Consider the following 19988-nt stretch of genomic DNA (forward strand, 5'->3'; position numbering starts at 1 on the left):
AGGTCCCTGCCTTGCATATAAATGAATAAGATCATTGGATCCCACCCTTCCACATGGGAGGGCACCTTTAAAGCAGCCTACCCAATACAAAGATGGCCGGCAGTGCTTCAGTCATCCCATACGTCAGCAAAGGCTGCCAGTACCTGTTACTTATTCCATAGAGGGGGCGCGGTCTTAAGTATAAACGTCTGCAGTAGGGGCGGGGCTTAAGGAAAAAAGCGATCGATGATTGGTTAGGTCACAGCCACTGAGTGAAGGCGGGCTGTGATTGGTCTGCCGAGTTGTAAGGTGAATCGGGGTAAAGGTCAGTTCGCGCAGGGTAACTGACGCCAAGTCTGTGAAAAGTAATAAGCGGCTGTCTCCGCCGGCCCCAGGGAGACCCCCAGGACACCCCCCCCCCCCCCAGATAGACCCCCGGACACCCACCCGGCATCAGGATGGCCAAGCAGCCGCAGCCCATCAGTCCCTTGAAGAACTTCTTCGCCGGCGGGTTCGGAGGGGTCTGCCTGGTGTTTGCCGGGCACCCGCTGGATACTATCAAGGTGAGAGGGTCAAGGAGGAAGAGAGGGGCAGGAGAGAGTAAGGAGAGAGTCCCGGGGGGAGGAGGCCCAGGGGGAGAAGGTCAAGAGAGGCCCAGGGGGAGAGGGTCAGGAGAGGCCATGGAGGAGGGGGTCAGGAGAGGCCAAGGAGGAGAGGGTCAGGAGAGGCCATGGAGGAGGGGGTCAGGAGAGGCCATGGAGGAGGGGGTCAGGAGAGGCCATGGAGGAGGGGGTCAGGAGAGGCCAAGGAGGAGAGGGTCAGGAGAGGCCATGGAGGAGGGGGTCAGGAGAGGCCATGGAGGAGGGGGTCAGGAGAGGCCATGGAGGAGGGGGTCAGGAGAGGCCATGGAGGAGGGAGTCTGGAGAGGCCATGGAGGAGAGGGTCTGGAGAGGCCATGGAGGAGAGGGTCAGAAGAGGCCATGGGGGGGAGGTGGAGAGGGTCAGGAGAGGCCATGGGGGGGAGGAGGAGAGGGTCAGAAGAGGCCATGGGGGGGAGGAGGAGAGGGTCAGGAGAGGCCATGAGGAGGTGGAGAGACCCAGGGGGAGAGGTGGTCAGGAGAGCTCTTGGGGTGGAGGAGAGGGTCAGGAGAGGCCATGGGGGGGCGGAGGGGGGGAGGAGGAGAGGCCATGGGGGGGAGGAGGAAAGGCCATGGGGGGGGGGGAGGAGAGGCCATGGGGGGGCGGAGGGGGGGGGGGAGGAGAGGCCATGGGGGGGCGGAGGGGGGGGGGGGAGGAGAGGCCATGGGGGGGGGGGGGAGGAGGAGAGGCCATGAGGAGGTGGAGGAGGAGAGGCCATGAGGAGGTGGAGAGACCCAGGGGGAGAGGTGGTCAGGAGAGCTCATGGGGTGGAGGAGAGGGTCAGGAGAGGCCATGGGGGGGGGGAGGAGAGGGTCAGGAGAAGCCATGGAGGGGGGGGAGGCAGTCAGGAGAGGCCCAGGAGGAGAGGATCAGGAGAGGCCATGAAGGGGGAGGAGGAGGAGAGGCCATGAGGGGGGAGGAGGAGGAGAGGCCATGAGGGGGGAGGGGGAGGAGAGGCCATGAGGGGGGAGGAGGAGGAGGAGAGGCCATGAGGGGGGAGGAGGAGGAGAGGCCATGAGGGGGGCGGAGGAGGAGGAGAGGCCATGAGGGGGGCGGAGGAGGAGGAGAGGCCATGAGGGGGGCGGAGGAGGAGGAGAGGCCATGAGGGGGGTGGAGGAGGCCATGAGGGGGGTGGAGGAGGAGAGGCCATGAGGGGGGAGGAGGAGGAGAGGCCATGAGGGGGGAGGAGGAGGAGAGGCCATGAGGGGGGAGGAGAGACCATGGGGGGGGGAGGAGAGACCATGGGGGGGGGGGAGATGGTCAAGAGTGGCCATGGAGGAGAGGGATAGGAAAAGCCAAGGGGGGGGGGAGGTGGAGGAGAGGCCATGGGGGGGGGGGGGGAGAAGAGATGGTCAGGAGAGGCCCTGGTGCGAGAGTAGACACTGAGGAGATAAAGAATGAGGGGGACTAGCCTGTTGTGGTGTAAGAGCATCCTGTTCATCTCTCCCAGAGGATAATGTGCAGAGCAGGGACAGCTGTAGGATTGCCTCTTGTTCCCTGGCCTTGGGAAGGTGACTCTTGTGAGCCAGGGCACTAAGCACAGTGACTGCAGCCTCCTGCAGGGGGAGGTCATGGTTAATGTTACTTTCTGGGTGAAAGGTCTTGACGTCAGAGGAAAGCCGGTTTCTGAAGCCCGGGGAGCAGGTTTTGTTCCTGTAGGGTGAATAGTGTCTTATTAAACAGCACATCTGCCCCGTGGAGTCAGAGTGCTGAGCTGCCGGCTCTTTGGGAATTATGCAATCACTACATCAAATTAGTTCAAAAATGAAATGTATTCCCTCTCTCTCTCTCTCACATTTCTTGCATCTCATTAGCAATATGCATATACGTTCCTCTGATAATGAATGCATAAAATATGTATATGTGGAGCTGTAGATCGGACTTGTGATTTTTAAGTGGATATGTTTTTAAACATCCGTTACCTAACGTAAGGATTCATTGGACAAGCCGTTTTCTTAAAGCAACAATTAAAACCTGCACAATTTGTTTTATTACTTCTATAATATTTTAACATTAAAGTTCTGACATATATTAACCCATTCCCTGCTAAAAAAAGCCAGCAGTGTATTGGTGAAAAATCGAAGTTTTGCCATCCAACCTGGGAAGGACAGATATGGCCACTTGCATTATCCTACCAACACCGCATGTACTAAACTTATCTATATGTCTCCTTATTTGGCTTATTGGCAGGAACATTTTCAAGATAAGGCGCCACAGTCTTCATTTAAATTCATTTCTGACCCGAGGAGAACTCTTGGTGTTTTGACTGATACTTTTACATCAGGACACCTCGTTCTGAGTTGAAGATGGAGGACGTCTCTTTTTGAAAAAAAAATATTTTATTATTGCTTCATTTTTGTTGGTCATTTAAAAAAAAAATGTTGACGGACAAGAGGTTTCCGATAAAAAATGAGGGTGTGGGTGGGGATACAAAACTGAAATGCAGGTACAATTTAACGACATAACAGCAGTAAAGGTTGCGAAGAAATCCAGGTAACAAGAACCCGAAGGCCGTTTAAGCATTAACTCCCCCACACATAGATACGAGGGCTGCGTAGAAGGGGAACGCGCGCACACACGCAAAAACCCGGTATAATGGCGAAGGATCGAATTCGCAAAGGGTTTCCGGAGGATGGAATCCCACACTGAGCCCTGATGGCCCCAAAAAGTCCAGGCAGGGAGGTCACGTTCTTTGAAATATGTAACCGGGGTCCTTTAAGGAAGGACTTGTATATATATTTTTTAACCCTTTAGCTGCCACCGCGTTGCGGGCCACTATGGCAATGGGAGAGTTAAAGCTGATCAGGCGAGCGAGGCATTTTTCTGTAATACTCTGTTTTTTATAGGTCCGAATCCAGACTCAACCGAAGCCTTTACCAGGACAAACGCTGGCGTTTTCTGGGACCTTTGACTGCTTTAAAAAAACACTTGTAAAGGAGGTAGAGTGGATATCATTTTTTTTTTTTATATATAAGTGGTGTGGTTTTTTTTGGTGCCTCTCTAGTATTATTGTAAAATGCTTTAGAAATGAAAGCTAATGTAGGTATTCGAATTGGAGATCAATACAGCCCTTTCATGGGAGAATCCATAAATGCAGCAACGTGAATTGTAATCGAACATCTCATTTACTATTCTAATTTCAAAACATAATGTTCTTGTGCTGTAGCTTCTGTTAATTATTATTATACCGCTTCTCTACTCTCCGCCTGCAAGAAATCCAAGATCCGGCTTACAACGCTGCAGCAAGGAAGTGGTTAAACTCTGAGCTGAAGGAGCAGTGTTATTATAACCGCTCTTGCTTCAGGGGTTCTCATATCTACTTGTAAATTAGCCAGCACATGATTTTCTTCTGACTCTCAGATGTTTCTGTATGAAAGTCACTCCGCATAGCATTCAGTGTGATTGTGGTTTAAGGTGCTCTGTGTTAAATGAGCATTTCCATTTAGCCTGCCAAAAATAGCATTGTTTTTTGTAGTGTTTATGGAAGAATGGCTGATAAGAACAGTAAGGAGTTTTTTGGGATTCATTTAGTCCATGGGTGGGCAACTCCAGTCCTCAAGGGGCACCAATAGGCCAGGTATTGGGGATATCCCTGCTTCAGCACAAGTAGCTCAGTCTTTGACTGAGCCACCTGTGCTGAAGCAGGGATATCCCCAATACCTGGCCTATTGGTGGCCTTTGAGGACTGGAGTTGCCCACCCCTGAGGTAGACAGTCAAAGCATTTATATTTGTTCTATCTTTTATAAAAACAACTGTGTTCTACTGTAACAATGAAGGACAGGGAGGTTAGCGCGAACAACCTGTCATTTCCTAGCATCCAATCGCATGATTGTAAACCATAACAATCCTTTAATATAGCTTGTGCGAGGAACTCCGCGTGTTCTGAGGGGCGTATAGTTTAACTCTTAAGCTCCCAAGGCATATATAGCAGGCGTCTCTGGTACAGGAAGGGTTAACCGGGCCTCAGACGACATAGTGGATACTTCAGCAAAAATAAGATCTTGCTAGCGTTGTAGATAGTTGGCTCCGTGTGCAGCTTTCAGTTTGTGATATACTATATTAAGGCGTAGCCTCTTACTCCATGGTACTGGGCTGTTGGCGCCGTTTTAGTAAGTTATAAGGCATTAAAGGCGCAGTTCCGGATATTTGATCTATAGTTTTTTTGTTAATGTAGCTATTTAACAAAGTTCCTTGTGCTTCTTTTTTATTTTTTTTTATTTTTTATTAATCAATATTTTCCGTTTATTTATTATGGAGATGTTATTTATGATGTTGCAGCGCAGAGATATCAGCCTCCAAAATCATAAACTGTTAGCTGAAATGAACATGGCTGCCACTTTCACCATGAAAATCCTACACGCTTATTTTAGGATCTTTAAGGCTGATGGGAGAGGACAGGATGTTGCGTATTGTATTGGTGCTACTTCCAGCGCCCTGCTCCCGGTCCCTCCGTCCTCCTAACGCTCCGTGTCTGTATCGCAGGGGGTCCGCGGTTTGTATAAAGGAATGGCTGCGCCCATTGTCGGGGTGACTCCCATGTTCGCGGTGTGTTTCTTCGGGTTCGGACTGGGGAAGAAGCTCCAGCAGAAGACCCCCGAGGACGTGCTGACGTAGGTTCTGCCCCGGAGCTGTTCTTTTCCAGCTCCAAATAATAATACGAAGCAATCTAATCTGCCACACGTCAACTCTTCAAATACAATCCGTACCAGCTGCAAACGTTTCCTTAACTTGGCTAGTTGGAAGACTTCCCAGAACTCGGTTTTTAACAGAAAGTAATCCCTAAGTTTTATAGATCTAAATAATTTGACTTGCTACGTTAGCATCACATCTGGGAATGATCTGCTTGTGCCCCTGCTGTATTTTTGAATCCTTAAAGTTGAAACGGTCTTTTAAAACTTGGACCAAGTAATCCATGATCTCTGTTTTTGAAGGATTGATGTGGTGCATACTGATGTTGTTTCTCCCATGAAATATTGCGTGCATTAAGAATACGAAGCTGGCGTTACCATTTGTATCAGTAGAACTGTTTAACTTTTGCATCAAAATATATATATATATATATATACATACATACATACATACATACATACATACATACATACTGGTCGACAAATCACCAAAAAAATCTACTCGCCGAACAAAAAAATCTACTCTCCACCTAGTACCACAAGTGTGCTGCTTGGGCCAATAGGAGCTTGCCACGATGTTAAATGCACTTGCCCGGGGCGAGCAAATGTATAGGTTTGTCGAACACTGCATATATACATATATACATATATACATACATACACACTATAAATACCACTGTTAATGGGAGCAACTATGTCTGCTCCATCTGTGCATGCATCTTTAGTTGGAGGTAATAAATTACCTACTTATTTCATCCCCATGTGTACTGTATCAATGTGTTCATTGTTTAACGTGTTGCTTGTCCTGTGTTCTTTGGCTGGAGGTATCCACAGCTGTTTGCTGCAGGAATGTTGTCAGGTGTGTTTACAACAGCTATTATGGCACCAGGCGAGAGAATCAAGTGCCTGTTACAGGTAAGCAGCAGAAAAAAAAAAAAAACAATACAGTAATGCCTTTATATGTGAGCGTTCAACATTACAGACTGGAAACCGTGCATATGTAAAGTTTACCATTTCATAGATCTATTGGAAAGAGAGCTGTGCAGGACTGGGTCGTGCATTTCAGCTCTGGTTTGTCAAACGCCTAACCGGTTCTCCGCTAACGGGTTAGTTAGTCCCCCGGGTGCAAAACGTTGGCAGAACCAGTGCAAGGAATTGCACACGATTGATCAACTCAAACTGCAATTGCTTTTAAAGTGGCTCTTTATATTTGATAAACATGGTAATGTTTGCAGATGGAATACTTTAGTAAGTAGATCTCTCGGGTCTCATTTGTAAGACTATCGTTCTTTAATAATAATAATAATAATAAAAAAACCATACAATAGTTGTAATTCTAATTCTGATGCATTTTGCTCGGCCTTCTCCGTTGCTGCTGTTTCCATGGAACTTTACATGACTTTTATAACATTTCTGGTATATGACCTGTGAGAAGGAATGTCCTGTGAAGTCCGTGGGACTCCAGGAGTCTGATACTTATCCAGTAGACAGCGCAGTTCTTTACAACGCCTCCTGTCCTCTGACCTTTCAGATCCAAGCTGCCTCAGGTGAAGTCAAGTACGCGGGTCCCATGGACTGTGCAAAGCAGCTGTATAGAGAAGCAGGAATTCGAGGGATTTACAAAGGAACAGTGCTAACACTCATGAGGGGTAATTAAATCAAGAAATGAAATAAAGGGTCTTATCTATGCGTTAATTGAACTCCGCGTCCTAATCCGTCACTGCTGTTCAATTATCTTAATGTGACAAGCAGACGCAAAGGAATGAAACAAGGTCACGCTGGCCTTCCAGAGCTAATTGTGTACGTCTTGGTGCTCATCTGTGCGTTAACCCCTTCTGTGCCACAGTGAGCTGCTTTTGTGATGCATCGCCGAGCCCTCCGGCATGGAAGGGGTTTAGAGACGAAGCAATGTTTTCCAGTAGCCTGACCGGTGACGTGTAGGAATTGGGGGGGGGGGGGGGGTTATGAGCAGCCAAGCTTTTGCAGGCTTGCGATACCAATGTATAGGAACCCAGAATGTGACGGCAGATAAGAACCTCTTGGCTCGCCGTGTCGGACCATTTTCCGATTTTCTGTAAAACTTCAGACCCTGTCTAATACTCGACTTTCGTTCATATTTAGCCCTCTGTCTATCCCAAGCATGTTTGAATTCCCTTCCTGTATTAGTAACAGAGGTAGAGGGAGTAGCGGGTATGAGACTTTTTATTGGACCAGCAAGTAGTTGATGTTATACAAACTTTCCAACCTCTCAGGATCCTTCATCGGGTGACACTGACCTGAGAGATTGGAAAGCTTGTGGGTAGTAGGTGCTGGTGTGCGTGCAGGCGCTCACGTGGCGAGCGCATTTAGTTTATATGTTGTAAGCGGTGGCGTGCGTGGCTATAGACGTCACTGGGATAACTGCGCTGTGATTGGCTTGGCAGCATCACGCGGCAGCAGCGCGAAAATATATAAATGTACATTTCCATGTATTTGCTACGATCTACCTCGCGTGCGGCTGAAGTATACAACGCCAGGCCTGGACACAGCCAATTCTAATTGACGCACGCGCACTATATTACACGCCTTAAGTAGTGTTAGCTGGTACGGAGATTTTTTGCACTTTATCTTCTAACATTGACGGTAGATTTGGCTAACGGATCATGTCCGCTCCGCGATCACGTTGGGTGATTCTTCATCTTTTAAAGCCCTATTTTCCAGCGGCACCGTGACCGATATTTTGTGGCTGAGTCCTGTTTCTTTGGTGTTTGTAGATGTGCCGGCCAGTGGGATGTATTTCATGACTTACGAATGGTTGAAGAACGTTCTGACGCCAGAGGGACACAGGTAGGTCATCAGGAGACGCCAACAGGAATAAAATGATGACCTAACTCCTGCAGTGTAAAGGATTTAAAAAGCAATTTAACAATACAATTGTCGTCTTTAAACTATTGTAATTAGACTTTTGGCTGTTTTGGGGTTAGATTTGGTCATTCAAGTGTTTACGTAAACCCACCATGTACCTGTTCGAGAGTGAGAAGAGAGGGGGCTTTGCCAGTGCAAACTCATGTTGAACATAAAGTGATATAACACACAAGGGAGCAACCTGAGGAAACTCCAACCCCTCCCAAGTCTCTGCTTTCGATGTTTATAAAATAACTTAATTTAAAAAATATATTTTGTGAGTGTTTTTGAAGAAAAAAAAGGTAACAATTGCATAAATTTAATTTCTTAAACATGTCACTGCCATTGGTTCAGCGCGCTCTTAGGAATGCTGAGTATACGAACGTTATGTGACAGCCTCACATAGGCCAAAGTTAAAAGTGGTGAGGGAGAGATGTTTAGGTGATTGATTGGTATTGTAATGAGAAAAGTATTATGCTTTTAAGATATCTTCTCACTTTTATTGGTGTGTGTGTGTGATTTTATTTAGCATTAGCCTTGTGCCCCAAAAATAAGTTGGTCTATGCAATTCTTCTCTGTTGTATACAGACTCGCAATGCTATATCTCTTCCCCCCCCCTTTTTTTAAAAAATATGTCTTATTTCATGTTTCTGACAGTGTAAGTGAATTGAGTGTCCCAAAAATACTCTTTGCTGGCGGAATGGCCGGAATCTTTAACTGGGCAGTCGCAATCCCCCCCGACGTGTTAAAATCTCGCTTCCAGACAGGTGGGTGCAGTACACGTGTGCGGGCCGAATGCACGTGTATCAATGCTAGAACACGTCATTCACGCCAGTCTGTGAGATCTCTGTATTTCTTTAAAGTTTCCTAAACTAATAATCATATTATTGAATTTGACCTTTTTGGTAAAGTGCTCAATTTGACCTTTCGTAATATCCAAAAAGTTTAAGTCCTATTGTGCTTGCTATTGTGTGTGTGTGTGTGTGTGTCTCTATATACCTTAGTGTTTTTTTTGGAGGGGTTATTATTGGGGAGCAGGTGGTCTCAGCAGCTGAACCACATTGATTTCAGCTCCGGGGACCCCTTACTTCCAGAGATATTTACATTGGAAGGGGCAGCCAGTAGAAGCTCTGGCTGGGCACAGAAAAGATCTATTTAAAGGTCCCACAGGCCAATGACATCATCCCATGCGGCTTCCTATTGGCCAGCATGATGCGGGACCTTTAAACAAGCGATACTGGCCGCATCTTCAGCAAAATTAACACTTGTTCTCTGGAGACCCCCTGAAGGGAAAAAAAAAATGTATGTTATAATTTATAATATCTATATATTATCTATCTATTCTCTCTCTTTCTCTTTCCTGTATGCTCATTTGCATGTCTTAGACAGGTCTGCAACCCCACCTTTCACCATTATCACACAGCACTTCCACTGCAGCAAGGGATTCTGGGAAATGACATGAAAATGGGCACACAGTGTCACCTTTTGCTTCAAAACCATTTTTAACATGGTACCCTATAGGCTGTGCTTAAAGCTGTGACAATGCAGCAAGCTTAAGCCTATAGGGAACCATGTTAAAAATGGTTTTGAAGCAAAAGGTGACACTGTGTCCATTTGCATGTCATTTCCCAGAATCCCTTGCTGCAGTGGAAGTGCTGTGTGCTGGGTGATAATGGTGAAAGGCGGGGTTGCAGACCTGTCTAAGACATGCAAATGAGCATACAGTTGTATTTCCATTTGCTATATGCTTTGCTGTGGAGGGTTTTTGTCACTTTTTTTACCCACCATAACTTAACTAAATATATATAATATAATATACATTTTTTTTTTTTTTTTTTTTAAGCAATAGTCCTTTAAAATATATTGTTTTTTTTTTTTTTTCCCCTTGAAGCACCTGCAGGAAAGTATCCTAATGGATTTCGGGATGTTTTGCGTGAGCTGATCCGAGAGGAAGGCGTTAGATCTCTGTATAAAGGTTTCACCGCGGTGATGCTCAGAGCGTTCCCAGCAAATGCGGTGAGAGGACTTGCTACTTACCTTCTTGTTTCCATTCACCTATTTATTTTTGACACGTTGTACATTGTAGCAGCTTTCTATAACAGATGTTTTTAAACTGCTCCCTTTAGTTTAATGTGGCAATTCCAGCTGCTGTGTTTGTGTGGGGGTTTTTTTTTTTTTTTTTTAAACCTCTTTACCTGGGTTGAAACCAGAGGCTCCTCGAGGGAGTTCTAAGGACTGGTTCCTGAGTAACTTCCCAGTAAAGTTACCGTGGTCTCTGTCCCTCCAGGGGAAATTACAATGTAAATTCAAATCTTGCGGTCCCTGCAAGCCAAATGGTCATCGGCAATGTCATTTGGGTTATTCTTTACATTTATTTTGTAATAGAGACCAACAGACGATTTAAGTAACAATAGAGGCATCGGCTATATCAGGGGTGTCAAGTCCAGTCGTGACTTCCCCCTCCCCCCCCCCCCCCCAACAGGTCAGGTTTGTTTTCAGGATATACTTGCTTCAGCACAGGTGGCTCAATCAGTCCCTGCTCCAGCACAGATGGCTCAATCAGTCCCTGCTTCAGCACAGGTGGCTTAATCAGAAGCTCAGTCGTAGCCTTTGAGTGAACCACATGTGCTGAAGCTGGGATATCCTGAAAACCTGACCTGTTGGTGAGGGGGGGTGGCTGGAGTTGAGCTCCCCTGCCTTAGATTATTATCTTTTGTCCGGTAAGTGAGAGCTGGTTCTAATAACTTCCCACTGCAGACAGAAACTGACAATAGCCATAGTCAAACCCCCGGGTATAATGATTGCAGCGATTGTGGGCTATAGTGCACAATGCTATGGCAGTTTAAACACCCTGTGAGTGGGGTGGCTTGAGGACTGGTGTTGAGCACCCCTGGGCTATATAATGTTTACGGATGTCTCTTCCCTGTTATTTGCAGGCCTGTTTCCTTGGATTCGAGGTTGCCATGAAGTTCCTTCACTGGATGGCACCAAACTTGTGAAACTCTGAAGAATGTGTCGATAAGAACTGAAATCATGAGCCTCTTATCTGCATCACCAGATACCTCTGCATATAAACATCCTGAGTTATTAAAACAAAGTTGCCTTAATTGTGAACGGTGCTAACTCAGCAAAGTTCTGATATGTAAAGCATCAAACAGATCCAGCGATCCAGAGAGATCCAGCATCTAAACCAAATGCACTGTACTGATGTGATTTTTAATGGAACTGAATGAATTTCCATCTTTTTGTTTTTTCACGCAATGGGATACCGAAGTTTTATTTTTATATCATCTTAATATCAATTGAAAGACATTTCTTTTTTTCCAGGCTCACTTGGTGAACCCACTCAGAAATAACACATTACCCCCACTATGCATGTGCTAGAGCAGTGGTTCCCATCCCTCTCCTCGGGGAACCCCTGCCCACGCAAGGTTTCTATGGCAACCATAATACTTTTTTTCTTCATATGCAAATGATTTGCAGACACCTGTATGCAGGGGCATTGGGTATTCCTAACACCTTGTGTGCGCTAGAGCAGAGCAAGAAGTCATCGATGAACCTTTCACTGTAAACCGAATGTCGCAGCCGACATAATGCCTTTTGCTCGTTTGAGCATTTTCACAGCCACGGAAACGTGAGCATTGACATCTGAATGTACGTGGATGGGAGTATTACATGTACAACAACTACATCCATATTATGTAACTGTGCTCAGTTATCACTTCACCTAAAACCTACACACTATATAGCAGTAGCAAAGGGTCCGGATGTATATGTGAATTTCAGGGATAGTCATGATACTCTCCGTAACGAGAAGTGGTTATTTTACTTGTAAGCTTTAGCAGCAGTAAACATTACCTTACAACACGTGAGCGTTTGTTTTTTGCTTTTATTTGTGCGCAGTGTGGAGGGGGATGTGACCTGCATTGCGCTATGAATTTGGGCCTGGTGATTATTTAGAGGGTAATTCTATAGCCTGAAGCGGCTGAAATTCTGCATCGACTTCAATGATGATTTTCGACTGAAAACAGCCCATAGCGGCCACTTTGTACAGTATGGAATAAGGCCCTAAGTGGGAGAGGCGGGATATTCTTTAGAATGAATACCCCCCTTGGAGGTTTGGATGCAGTGTACACCGGGATGTCTTTGATAACTCGTTAAGTGGCTCAGACACTTTGCTCCATCTCTAGGCCTCCTGCGCTGGGTATCCTGCAGCTAACAAACTCGATATGTCCAAAACCAGAAATCATTATTTCCTCCCTGTCACTTGAATCCTTGGCTTCTCGCTAACTGTTGGATAACTCTATCTTCCGATACCACAAGACAGAGGTCCGCGGGTCATTTGACTCCTTACTGGACAGCCAGCAGAATCCGATTTAAGGTTCTGGTTCTCGCCTACCTGACCTCCAGCTCTACTTCCTTTACCGCCCTTCATTCTTCCTCTCGTTCCCACCTCCAGAACTGTGCCCCTATTGTGGAACATTTTACCCCGCACCATGAGACATACCCCAAACCTGCACCATGAGACTGTTAATTTCAGCTCCAGGGACCCCCTGCTGCCACAAATACTTTCCTCCGTAGGGGGCGCCGGTATCTTTATTTTTAGTTTAAATGTCCCGGTCATGCTGGCCAATAAGCCGCACCGGATGATGTCACAGCTTCCTATTGATCCGCATGGCGCGCGGGTTATTTAAACGCCGCCATTATGCTAGGCACACAGTTTCCCTGACTGCAAGAGCTACAAGCACCCCCGTATTTCGGGAAGCGGGGTCCCTGGAGCTACAATAAACACAGCGTGGCTCTGCAGACTCCCTGCCTCACTCCTGTAATACAGAAAAAAATGAAACCTGCATTGCGGCTTTAAAATAATAAAAGTTAGAATTGAAATTTTGGCGCTCACCTTGAATTAAACTGCTATTCTCAGCGGTGAGGACCCTCTGGCTTCCGAGATACCTACGGGTGCTGGTACTTGTGTCTCTGCCCCGCTCCAGGGTATACAAAATGGCTGTTCACGTCATCCCTTGCAGAACTGAACCGCAGAATTTCGAGCTCCGGACACCCTCGGGTTCCCATGTTACATACTGGTAAAAGTAGCACTGACTCTCTTTCCCCCCCCCCCTCCCTCCACCGTTTCACTCTGCCCAAGAGTGAGCTGCAACAGATGATGCTGCGACTTCCTATTGGCTCGTACGATGCAGGACATTCAAATCGCCATTGTGATCCGAGGGGGGCACTAGATTGCTAAATATTTACTGTGAGTATTCAAGGAACAAGGAGGTACTCAGAGCTGGAAAGAGCATGTTTTAGAGCGGACCCTCTAGTTCCCGTTCTGATGAAAGAAAAAGGGGTTACAAGTAAAAACTGAGTTGCGGGTGCAGCTGCACTAGTAATTATATCCTCTCAATATAAATGAGTGTAGCGTTGTTGGCCTTAATAGCACAAATGTGGTTAAAACGCCAACAAAGATAACATAAAACAAGTCTTTTAAAAAGGTATTAAGATACATTTCCACACCAAAGAATCACGTGTGATCCAACTGAGGTTTAAATGAATGATTTACAAGTCCTGATTAATTAGGTGATGCACAAGGCCGGACAAACAAAGGACCTTGACAGTGTAGCAGAAAGTGACAGATTGTAGCGGGATTAATGTATTACTGGATTATATAAACTGCTAAGAAGTGACAGGTGACGTCAGGGCACTTTGTAGAGAATAGGAGAGGAGCAATTACATGACCGACATAATTAATTCAGCTGGATGATATCCCAATTAGAATTGCTTCACCAGGCAACAGCATGTATGATTAAATAGTATATCCTCCTGTATGCTGTGATTTAACAAAGAGACAATAGATTTTTTTTTTTTTATATCACTGTTCTGTTACTACATTAATGAGAATAGTTTAAAAGAAAACTAGCACACACGTGATTGAGAGTGTATATATATATATATATATATATATATATATATATATATATAGATAGATATATATAGATATATATATATGTATATATATATATATTGGGTGAAAAAGGCAACAAGAAACCTCCACCGTATTGCATATAGCAAATAAAAAGATCACTTGTGAGCACATTCACATATCTTAGGCTGAGTCCATGGTCAGCGCTTATCCGCTGACCCCTGCTAAGGCGCGCTGACGCTTGTCAGTGAGCCCCTGCAGCCGCAATGAGAGCGGCTTTAGCAGGGGCTCGCGCACGCTTCCGCAGGCGTGCGGAGGCGTAGCTCTTAAAAAATTTTTAGTGTCGGCACTCACGGGAGAGCAGGGCCGGTCACGTGAGCGGTTCGCCCAATGAGGGCGAACCAGCTCCGTGACGTCACTGGCCCGCCCCCGGACGGCGCGCGAACTTAGGCCAGGGAAAGCACCCACTTTCCCTCAGCCTCAGCGCGCCTCTGCACGGCTGGAGTCACTATGGACTCAGCCTTAGGCAGGTCTGCAACCCTGCCTTTCACCATTATCACCTAGCATACAGTGCTTCCACTGCAGCAAGGGATTCTGGGAAATGACATGCAAATGAGCACCCAATGTGTCACCTTTTGTCTGAAAATCCATTGTTACATGGAGCCCATATAAGCTAATTCTCGCTGTTCACACTGCTTTAAAAGCACAGCATGGGAATCAGATGCAAAGCCAGAGAAACCACTCACAGACATGTTTCTTAAACAGGGAGAGCAAAGGAGCACTGCTGGCAAGAAGATCCTATGGAAAAAATCCTATAGGAAAAATTAAGGGCACAACTCCAGACTAAAAACTGAGGGTAATTTATTCCATAGACTCACAGGAACATAAACACAGCCCACGCACCGACGCGTTTCGTCCCGTTGGACTTTATCAAGGTGTAGCATGTATACATACCTCCTCACATTTATAAGCCCCATTTCGCGCCAAAAAGTCTGTGGGAACACACCGCGCATGCGCGCCAGTGACGCGTCGCAACACTGTGACACCACCTCGTAACCAACCTATGACCTCGATCGCTGAGGTGACGTCACTCGTGTGCGCCCGCTTCCAACCTGAAACGCACAGCACTGATGCTGCCACCGGGCAAGAGGGGGAGGGGAATTAAAAAAATATATCAACAACTTTATTAATACTCTAAAAAAACGGACAAACTGACATGACTAACAAAAAATCAATATGATACACAAAAACGTTAAACTAAGAGTTTACCAATATAAAAACACAAAAGGTTGAAAAAAAACCTACTGATAAATCAAATACATTTGGATGCAAGAAGATGTTAAAACAATCACAGACCTAAACTGACTCTAATAATCAATTAATTAAATAATAAAGTATTGACTGTGTGAAAGAAATATATATACATTTAATATACATTAATTAAATAATGAATAAGCTTAAACTAAATTCATGTTTCTACCTTAATGGGTATCATCAGTGTGACGTTATATTTACACGTGCGTGTATACATGCTGTTGCTCTTAGGCCTTATAGTTACGGTGAAGCAACCGATGACGTCAACCATTCGCCACTGGCGAAAGTTGCACTTAGGTTTGGAGCAACGTCGCTGGCGGCAAGGCCAGTGACGTCACGAAGGGGGCGGGCAGAGTGCAGTAGGCGCTCTGTGATTGGTGTAGAGACAGTCACATGTGGCGACTGTCTCTCCCAAAATAAAATCTCACTGGCTTAAAAAAAATGTTGTCGCTCCGTCGCGCTTACTATAAGCGCATGCAACGGATCCAATGTATTTGTTTTGGTGCGCCATCGCCGAGCACTATAGGCGCAGCCTTAGTAAAAGTATTCCCCCTCCCCCACCTGTTAAACTGATTTTTTCTTTACTTTAATAAACCAAATGCAGATTTCCGTATTTCCCGCAGGAGATTTTGATAATTAAATCTTGGTATGTTCCTGCAAGTAAACCCTCTCGCCTCCCCTGTGGGCCAACCCTTGGGCTTTGCGGAGCCCAAGGTGGCATGTGGGCAGCGGGACCCCCTTAAAAAAAAGGGGGGGCAATTTACCTACATAAGCAGCGCTCATCCAGCAGTGCCACAGCGTCATGTGACATCACATTGCTATGGGACGCTGTAGAGGGAGCTTGCTGTGGAGAAGGTAAGACGCGCGCGTACACGACCATACCCCATCGCGCTTCCTCTCCTTCTTCTGACCAGAGGAGGGGGGTCCTCGTGCTCCCCCTGCAGTCGGGTGAAAGTTGGATCCTGGCGCTGACAGGAGAGAGGAGGGTGCGCGGGGCAACAGGTCAGGTTTTCAAGATATCCCAGTTTCAGCACAGGTGGCTCAAAGGCTCAGTCAAAGACTGAGCCTCTGATTGAGCCACCTGTGCTGAAGCAGGAACAGATGGAGCCACCTGTGCTGAAGCGGGATATTCTGAAAACCTGACCTGTTTGGGGGGGGGGGGGGGGAATGGGGAGGGAGCTTGAGGATGAGTTGAGCACCCTTATATATGCCCATCACATGACATTTTCCACATGTAACCCCACCATTATTTTACGAAGTAATGCACAGGGCCCTGGATAAGAGCGCTACATAGATGCTGTTATAAATAAATAAATACACTTCTCCCCACTCTCTGTGAGTGCTGGATTATAGCAAAAAGCAGAAAGAAAAGGCGATTAGGGGGCGTTAGAGCAGGTACCTAGAGGGCAAGATTAGCAGAACGTTCTAAGAAATAAGAATTAAGCATTGTGGCGCACGAGAGACATGAAACCACGTGACTTTGTGTCACAAACTGGTGTTAAGATGCATCAAGTAACAGGATAATATAAATAGCACAAAACGCCGCTGAAGCCAAATTGCTAAATGAATGCAGAGTAATAGTTATCGTACAGTAAGTACAAACGGTAATTCATTTACATTACAGGCATACCCCGCATTAACGTACGCAATGGGACCGGAGCATGTATGTAAAGCGAAAATGTACTTAAAGTGAAGCACTACCTTTTTCTACTTATCGATGCATGTACTGTACTGCAATCGTTATATACGTGCATAACTGATGTAAATAACACATTTGTAAAAGGCTCAATAGGCTCCTCACTTGCACACAGCTTCGGTATAGGTATGGAGTTGGTATTGCTGTTCAGGACGTGATGACAGGCGCATGCGTGAGCTGCCGTTTGCCTATTGGGCGATATGTACTTACTCGCGAGTGTACTTAAAGTGAGTGTCCTTAAAGCGGGGTATGCCTGTACTGCAGTGAACTGAAAACTAAATTACCAGGTGTAGATCGTGGAAAGATTTATTATAGAAAAACTAAACCTCAAATAACCTGCAGTTTTCTATCTAATGTCTCTGATTTTCTTTGTATAACATTTGTTATAACTTAATTTCATATAGCGCTTTTCTCCTAACGGGACACAAAGCATGTCACAATTACAGCATAGCATGTGGTTCGCAGCACATAGGATTGTTACAGACACTGTCCCTGCCCAGATGATTACAATCTATGATTTTGGTGCGTGAGGCACAGGGAGGTAAAGGGACTTCCCCAAGGTCACAAGGAGCTGACACTAGGAATTGAACAGGGTTCCCCTGCTTCACACTCAATGTGGTTGTTTAACAGCCAGTATCTTTACTCACTGAGCCATTAATCCCTGCAGTGCAAAGAAAAAACCCTCAGTTTATGCTATTAGTCCTGTCTGCTGGAAAATACTGCAGAATCATTAGTAAGGCCTGTCCCTAACATCGTACATCCACAGCTCTCCGTTACAGTTACCGCAGGGTTATAACCCGAAACTATTTATTTTTTTCCATCAATACAATCTGCACACTGACAAGTGATTAGCTAAGTTGCCGATCGATCCGTTCTCCTGTGATCGATCGGCAATTATTCGACTCAGGGGTTCTTTAAATCACTGTTAGGGCTGCAGAAGAGGACCCAAGAAAGTTCTGTGGGGAAGATCATGTGACCAGGTAGACACTAGATACAATTGGTGCACTGCTAGAGAGAGGGCAAAAGGGGTGTGCCAGAGCCTGTCTCAGAAGAGGAAGGGGATATGACTTTGTAAATGGTTGCTATAGAAACAAAAATGCTTGTTACATTAGGATACATTACAAATGTCTGTAAAAATTGTTTGTTTAAAAAAAATGCTACAAGTATTTTCTCAGTACAGAACTGATTTATACAGATTTATAAAAAAAAACACTTGTAGGATATTGCTTGAACTGCAGCTTTAAGTCATACCTTAGCCTAAGTCCCCGGTGGTGACGGCGGCGCGTGTGCGCCGCACATCAGACACGAACCTCAATCGGGCGGGCCCCAGTGTGTTCTCACGTGTTGGCTCACGCAGTGCGGTGGTGCGTCAGCCAGCAGGGGACACAACACAATTCGCTTCCCGTGTGGCGACGCGGTCACGTGGTGTGCTGGGAGCCAATAGCAAGGCAGATAGCTTGGACCAATGGGAGCGCAGTGCTTTGACCTGCTGGGCTGTGCTTTGTGTTTTGCCTGACGTCATGGCCCTCTTTCCCCCCCCCCCCCACCCACTCCGTTTTGGCCACCCCCTCCCTCCCCTCGCACCTCCCATCGCTCCCTACAGACCACAGATCGCGGTTTTAAGATGTGCGTGCGCCGCCAGGATACCAGGCGCGCGTGCAGCAGCCACCACCGGGAACTTAACCTAAGGTGGCGTTACTCCGATCCTGACCCTGAAATTATGGGGAGAGAGGATCGGGGGCGGGGAGAGAGAGACCTCTCTTTTTTTTGTAAATCACGTTAATTAAAAACGCGTTTCAGAGGAAATTCTGCACCCACAAAAAAACGAAACAACTAAATCGAGGCGGAAACTTCTTTAAAAGTCGCGGAAACATTTTACAGCTTTCAAAGGAAAGGGAAGAGCCGCCTGTGCTGAAGCAGGGATATCCTGAAAAGCTGACCTGTTGGTGGCCCTTGAGGACAGAAGTTGGCCACCTCTACTGTACACATTCCTTATTAACCCCTTCAGTGACAGGTAAACCAGCAACCCTATCCCGTGTGGGACTGAAGGAGTTAAGAGAGACGAGGACACAGGATAAAGTGAATACAGTAAATGTATAATGCGCCTGGTATGACCTTTCCTTGTTTAGTGAGAGGGGGGAGCGCGTCTCTACATACCGGGAGTACCAGAAAATCAGCTTTTACTAATTGTCCGTTGGTGGATCCCGTGCAGAAAAGGCTTCTCTGGGGCGTAGAATGTGTGGGAGGCGCCTGCTGCTCTCTTCAGCACCAACTCCTCGGACCCCCGCAGAAATATGGGGCGAACTCTTTTTGGCGGATCTGGATCCGCCGCGGATCGGGCGGTTCTTTTGCCCCCCCGCGGATTTAAGCGAATCAGTCTCAAAAAGGGCGATTCGTCTTTTCAGGATTTTGTTTTCTATTTTTTTTTTAATCGCTGACAATCCCCGTGCCGTGGGTGAGAAAGGCGACAGGAAACCTCCACCGTATAGCATGTAGCAAATAAAAAGATCACTTGTCAGCACATTCACGTCATAGGCCGAGCTCAGACTGGCTGCTGTGTCCGCGCGCTTGCGTGCGCGCCTCCGCCGTGCGCTCCTGCAGACCAGCGATCTGTGTTCAAACGGCAGGAGTTGGGTCGCGGCGTTTGGAGGCATGGCGGGGGGGGGGGCGGCGGGTGTAACGAACATGTCACTGAGCTGGTTCGCCTTTATTGGCTGAACCAGCTCACGTGACGCGACTGCAGCCCCAAATGTCAATTTGGGTTGTGGCAGCAAAATGTCGCAGCATCAAAGCTGTAGTTTGCCGCCACAAGCAGTTTCTAGTGTGACGGCTGTCATCCACTAGCCCCAAAGAGTGACGAACGTGCGCGTGCACGTCGCGTAGCTTCCTGTCTGATCTGGGCCATTATCACCTAACATACAGTGCTTC

At 46.5% G+C, this 19988-nt stretch overlaps 1 protein-coding gene across 1 annotated transcript; it reads left to right on the forward strand.

Annotated features, from left to right (window-relative positions):
• The first annotated feature begins 283 nt into the window (after nucleotides 1-283).
• Nucleotides 284-11997, forward strand: SLC25A20 (solute carrier family 25 member 20). Its single transcript, XM_075574511.1, has 9 exons — nucleotides 284-542; nucleotides 3465-3557; nucleotides 5102-5229; nucleotides 6072-6162; nucleotides 6779-6896; nucleotides 8001-8073; nucleotides 8788-8897; nucleotides 10022-10146; nucleotides 11067-11997. Exons 1-9 carry the CDS (start codon nucleotides 438-440, stop codon nucleotides 11127-11129), a joined length of 906 nt encoding a protein of 301 aa, XP_075430626.1. The 5' UTR covers nucleotides 284-437; the 3' UTR covers nucleotides 11130-11997.
• The last annotated feature ends 7991 nt before the right edge of the window (nucleotides 11998-19988 follow it).

The sequence above is a fragment of the Ascaphus truei genome, chromosome 17 (genome assembly GCF_040206685.1).
Source record: "Ascaphus truei isolate aAscTru1 chromosome 17, aAscTru1.hap1, whole genome shotgun sequence".
NCBI lineage: Eukaryota > Metazoa > Chordata > Amphibia > Anura > Ascaphidae > Ascaphus > Ascaphus truei.

What these genes read in the sequence shown, in the direction of transcription:
- SLC25A20 (XM_075574511.1), top strand. Translation starts at nt 438, where the DNA reads ATGGCCAAGCAGCCGCAGCCCATCAGTCCCTTGAAGAACTTCTTCGCC. An exon ending in ACCCCCGAGGACGTGCTGAC is followed by an intron (nt 5,230 to 6,071) that starts GTAGGTTCTGCC and finishes CTTTGGCTGGAG; the next exon opens with GTATCCACAGCTGTTTGCTG. An exon ending in GAATCAAGTGCCTGTTACAG is followed by an intron (nt 6,163 to 6,778) that starts GTAAGCAGCAGA and finishes CTGACCTTTCAG; the next exon opens with ATCCAAGCTGCCTCAGGTGA.